The following is a 5,474-nucleotide window of genomic DNA, read 5'->3' on the forward strand; positions in this document are numbered from 1 at the left end:
AACTGGTTGACAAGTGGTGTTGGTGTGTTTATGTCCCTGTAGTTTAGTGGTTTGGCAAAAGAGGCTGATAGATTAACTACCAGGCTTCAAAAAAAAATACCGGAATTGATTCATTTAATTAAAAATTCTTAAAGGTGGTGCCCCAGCATGGCCGTAGTCTAATGACTGAAACAAGTAAAAGATAAAAGATTGTATAATCTCATTCCCTATCTTCCATGAATCTGAAGTCTTAGTGTATGGAGGCCTTAATATGAATTCGATATGTTTTATGTTTATTTTTTTTTTACTTGTTTCAGTCATTGAACTGTGGCCATGCTAGGGCACAGTCTTGAAAGGTACTTATTTGACCCCAGCTCTCTCTTTTTTTTTAAAGTTTGGTAGTTATTCTGTTATTTTATTTTGCCAAACTGCTAAGTTATTGGGATATAAACAATCCAACACCAGGTTGTCAAACAGTGGTGGGGAACAAACACAACACAGAAAGGGGTCATGTTTTCATCCTTTTATTTTTTGTCTCTAAGTCATAACAAAAATCAGTTTGGTGGGTTGGGTGGGGGTGATGGAATTAATCGTCACTCAAGAGTATAAGGGAGCTTAGAGAAAGATTGACCTGGGGAGAAGAAATATTGGACATTTTTCCTGCTCATGAATCTTTCCAACTTGTAATTGATAGAAAGCCATTATTCTTGTATGTTAATACTGTATTTGTTTGTCTGTTTTTTTTTTTTTAATTTGGATATTTCCTTAATTATTTGATGAGATTTGCGGTACACTCACAATAGTGAGGACCGGCTGTATGCCGTTCCCATTGTTATTGAAAACCATGTTGGAGAAAATAACGTCAGAGTCAACAAAGGTCTGTTTTGATAGATGCTTCATCATCACCATCATCATTTAGCACCTGTTTTCCATGCTGGCATGAGTTAGACGATTTGACTGGAGTTAGTAAGCCAGAGAGCTGTATCAGGCTCCAGTCTGTTTTGGCTTGACTTCTATGGCTGGATGCCCTTCCTAATGCCAACCACTTCACAGAGTGTAGTGGGTGCCTTTTATGTATCATCAACACAGGTCCCTCTTAGGTGGCACCAGCATGGGTACCTTTTGCATGTCATGGGCATGGGTGCCTTTTATGTGTCACCAGCATGGGTGCCTTTTATGTGTCACTAAAACAGGTGCTTTTTATATATCACTGGCATGGGTGTCTTTTATGTATCATCAGCACAAATGCTTTTTATGTGTCACCAGCACAGGTGCCTTTTATGTGTCACAGGAAAATGGGTGTCTTTTACATGTCACCGGCACAGGTACCATATATATGTCACCAACACTGGGCATGACTACAATATCACTTAGCTTGACATGTCTTCTCAAGCACAGCAAATCACCAAACCATAAGTATCATCATCATCATAGTCACCATTATCATTAGAATTACCAGCATCATAATCATCACCATTCTTCTCCTCCTCCAATGTCTGACTTCCTTGCTAGCACGGGTAGGTAGAGGCTGGATCTGGCTGGTTTGAACAGGAATAATATTGCAGCTGGATATGACTGGTTTTGTTACCAACCCAGCCGAAACCTGCTCTGGCTCTGTAGTACAAATGTCTTGTTTTCATAAGTTTTGAATTAAAATCTTCCACCAAACCTTAGTCACAACTTATATTCCTAACACTAGCTTAATGATAACTAAGTTATTTTACTAAATTCTTTGTTATATTTAAAATAATTGAAAGAAACACAGCATCTCAAAATAAATACAGTAACGAAAGGGTTAAATGCTAACGGGTTAATGAGCCTAAAGACTTGTCGCAGACTTAAGAACTGTTGAGTAAGGAAACTATAACTTGTTAGAGCAGTTATAATGCTAAGATATCAGAGCAGTCATTGTTAATATTATATGACCGAAAGGTGACAAGCTGGCACCGGATAAAATGCCGAACAAAATACTTGGCAGCATTTCTTCTGATGTTATGTTTTCAGTTCAAATACTGCTGGTGTCAACTTTGCCTTTTGTCCTTTTGGGGTTGATAAAATAAGTCCCAGTTGAACACTGAGGTTGATGTAACTGTCTGGTCCCACCCCTGAAATTGCTGGCCTTGAGTTGAAAGTTGAAACCAATATTATATGACCAAGGCGTAACAAGGCAATCCTTTCTAATACTAATTAGACCAAGACGTAACAAAATATTCATTGTTAACATTAATTATATAAACCAAGGCATAATAGAGCCATCGTTGTTCATATCTGTTATATGACCAGACATAACAAAACAATCATTGTTGGGGCCAAGACATAACAAAGTAATCATTGTTAATGTCACTGAAAAAAGCGGTGAGCTGGCAGAATTGTTACCATACTGGGCAAAATGCTTGGTGGCATTTTGTCCGTCTTTACGTTCTGAGTTCAAATTCCGCTGAGGGCAACTTTGCCTTTCATCCTTTTGGGGTCAATAAAATAAGTACTATTTGAGGACTGGGGTTGATATAATTGATTTATCCCCCTCTCCACAAATTCTAGACCTTGTGCTTATAGCGGAAAGGATTATCAATGTCACTGAAGATTGGCTCTTTGGATACATTTTTGCAAAATATCTAGCAATTTGTCAATTCCTTCTTAGCCATTCTTTAGTATGCCATTTTGTTCCCAAGAATAGTATTATATAAGAAAATTGTCTTGTGTGATAGGAATTTGTAATAAGAAAGAAAAGACAATTTATGAATGAGTTCTTTGGTGGGAGTTTGGCAAGATGAAGCCTTGTGGATTGGTGCTATATTGCAGTCCTTGTTCAATATATGCCTATATCGAACTGTTAATGGTAACACTGTGTAACATGATTTTTGTCCTTCGGTAGCAACTGTTAGTTTTTATTTACTTTCGCCTAGAAAGTATGAAAAATAGCTACTATTTCCTTTAAAGTTTGCTTTTGTTACATTTATTCAAGCCCCAAAGAATCGCTTTGAAAACATGGCTGTGATGCTCCCCAAATACTCTTGCTCATGATCAGAGATGCACATACTGTCTGCCACTAAGGGAAATGGCTCAACTGGTTAAGGTCAAGCAACTGACAAACAAATCGGTGGTATTGAGCAGAATATTTGCTATAACAAGATTTCTGCTTCAGCAACTCAGCGCTGAATCTGTCTGAAATGTAATGGAAAATAGAGTCAGTTTCAAAACATTGATGTCCAGGTCACAAAAGCAAAGTTTGAAGGGAATAATAGTCATTTCCTTTGATTTCTAGATAGAAGCAAATAGGCAATAACACTTACAGACCAAAGATAAAAATATAAATTTTGTTACACAGTGTAATCATTATATTTTTATTTTGTATTTTCAGAACAAGTAGACAAATGGGTTTTAACCAGACGGTTTTTCCTTGTTGACAATGTGTCTACTCGGAAATTGGTGAAACCAGGAAATGGTGTGTATTATATATAATTATGTTTTTTGTTTTGTAAAGTGTTTTATGTGGAGATTGAGTGAATTATTAGTTATCATCATCATCATTGTTTTAATGCTTGCATGGGTCAGATGGCTGCATGTTGTGGCAGAGATTCCTATGACCAGATGCCTCTCTTGTTTTCAAGTGTGGGAATAATCTCACAGTCTATCAAACAACAAACAACCTGGACATGCTTTTGCAGTGGACTGCAAGCAAGGGTAACTGACTATATGAACAGTAGTGCTTTTGGCTACGATCAGCAAACACACATGAAGATGAAAGAAATATGGATGGCCTTTCTCTCTCTGTCACGTGTATGTGTGTGTTTACATCATAAGAATTTAGAAACTTTGAGAGACATGAAGTAAATTATTTTTAATGGCAGTACTTGAGTTCCATCGTAAAAAATAATTTACTTATATAGTCATCATCATTTAAAGTCTGTCTCCTATGCTTGCATGGGTTGGGCAGTTTGACTGGAGCTAGCAAGCCAGAAGGCTGCACCAAGCTCCATTGTCTGTTTTAGCCTGGTTTATATGGCCGGATGCTCTTCCTGACGCCAACCACTTTATATATCATCATCATCGTTTAACGTCCGCTTCCCATGCTAGCATGGGTTGGATGATTTAACTAAGGACTGGCAAACCAGATGGCTGCACCAGGCTCCAATCTGATCTGGCAGAGTTTCTACAGCTGGATGCCCTTCCTAACGCCAACCACTCCGAGAGTGTAGTACGTATATATATATATATATATATATATATGAAAAGCTTCTTTCAACTTCCGTCTATCAAATCCACTCACAAGGCTTTAGTCATCCCAAGATACTTACCCCAGGTGGCAAGCTGAAGGACTGAACCCAACACCACATCATTAGGAAGTGAATTTCTTATGCATAAAGCCATGCCTGGACTTATTCTCTCTGAAAATTCATTAAAATTATCTTTCTCTCACTTACTCTCTTATTACATAACTACAGCAGCCTCACCATCACCCCATTTTCTATCATTCACTTTCAGCACATTCTCTTTGCACAGAAGTAGCTAGCTAGTGTTGCTATTCACTTCTCTGTTAAGAGTAAGTCTACAGCTTAATATTAGAGCCATTACATACCAAAAATAACTTACAACTTTACTTCTTCCATACAATAAGTCAGATTCCTGAATTGTTGTATCACTCACTTCTTGCAGACAGCATAACCAAAACAATATATCCCTTTTGTACTCGTTTCAATCACTGGACTGTGGCATTGTTGGTATGTTGCATTGAAATGGGTTTTTTTTGTCAAACAAATCCAACCCCCACCCCCGCCGTACTTATTTCTTTAAAAGTCTGATACTTATTCTGCTGGTCTCTTTTGCTGAACTGCTTAGTATCATCACCACCATTGTTTCTAACATCTCTTTCTAATGTCCAATTTTATTCATGCTTGCATGGGTTGGATGGAATTTGTTGCAGAGGGTGGATGCTTTTCCTGTCACCAATGCTCACCTCTGTCCAAGTAAGGTAACATTTCCCCATAACCAGATATGTTTACACAGAATATTGGAAACAAAGGACACTGCTTGCATGATGGTGACACTCGTTTACAGCTATCATGTGATATCAAGATATGGGGACAGTAGCACATATACACACATAGATATTCAATATTCATATCTATATCACAGGCTTTCAATTTCAGTCTAGTAAATCCAGCCTGGGGCTGTAGTAGAAGACATTAGCCCAAGGTGCCATGCAGTGGGATTGAACCTGGAACCATGTGGTTAGGAAGCAAACTTCTCACCACAGAGCTTTGATTTTAGTGAACTGGATATCGTTAGTACAGTCTCATCTGGGACCTTATAGTTTCATGTGGTTGGGAAACACTCCCCACACAGCTTTGATTTTAATGAACTGACACCATTTGAGCGTGGCCATTGCCAGTACCGCCTGACTGGCCCTCGTGCCGGTGGCACGTAAAAGCACCCACTATACTCTCGGAGTGGTTGGCGTTAGGAAGGGCATCGAGCTGTAGAAACTCTGCCAG

At 38.5% G+C, this 5,474-nt stretch overlaps 1 protein-coding gene across 1 annotated transcript in view; it reads left to right on the forward strand.

Moving 5' to 3' along the window:
• LOC106883644 (meckelin) overlaps positions 1 to 5,474 on the forward strand; it is a 52,477-nt gene that overhangs the window by 23,314 nt on the left and 23,689 nt on the right. The window contains exons 11-12 of the mRNA XM_014934736.2: positions 761 to 856; positions 3,341 to 3,424. Of these exons, the coding sequence (XP_014790222.1) occupies positions 761 to 856; positions 3,341 to 3,424 (180 nt within the window). The remainder of the gene's footprint in view (positions 1 to 760; positions 857 to 3,340; positions 3,425 to 5,474) is intronic.

Source organism: Octopus bimaculoides, chromosome 9 (genome assembly GCF_001194135.2).
Source record: "Octopus bimaculoides isolate UCB-OBI-ISO-001 chromosome 9, ASM119413v2, whole genome shotgun sequence".
Classification (NCBI taxonomy): Eukaryota; Metazoa; Mollusca; class Cephalopoda; order Octopoda; family Octopodidae; genus Octopus; species Octopus bimaculoides.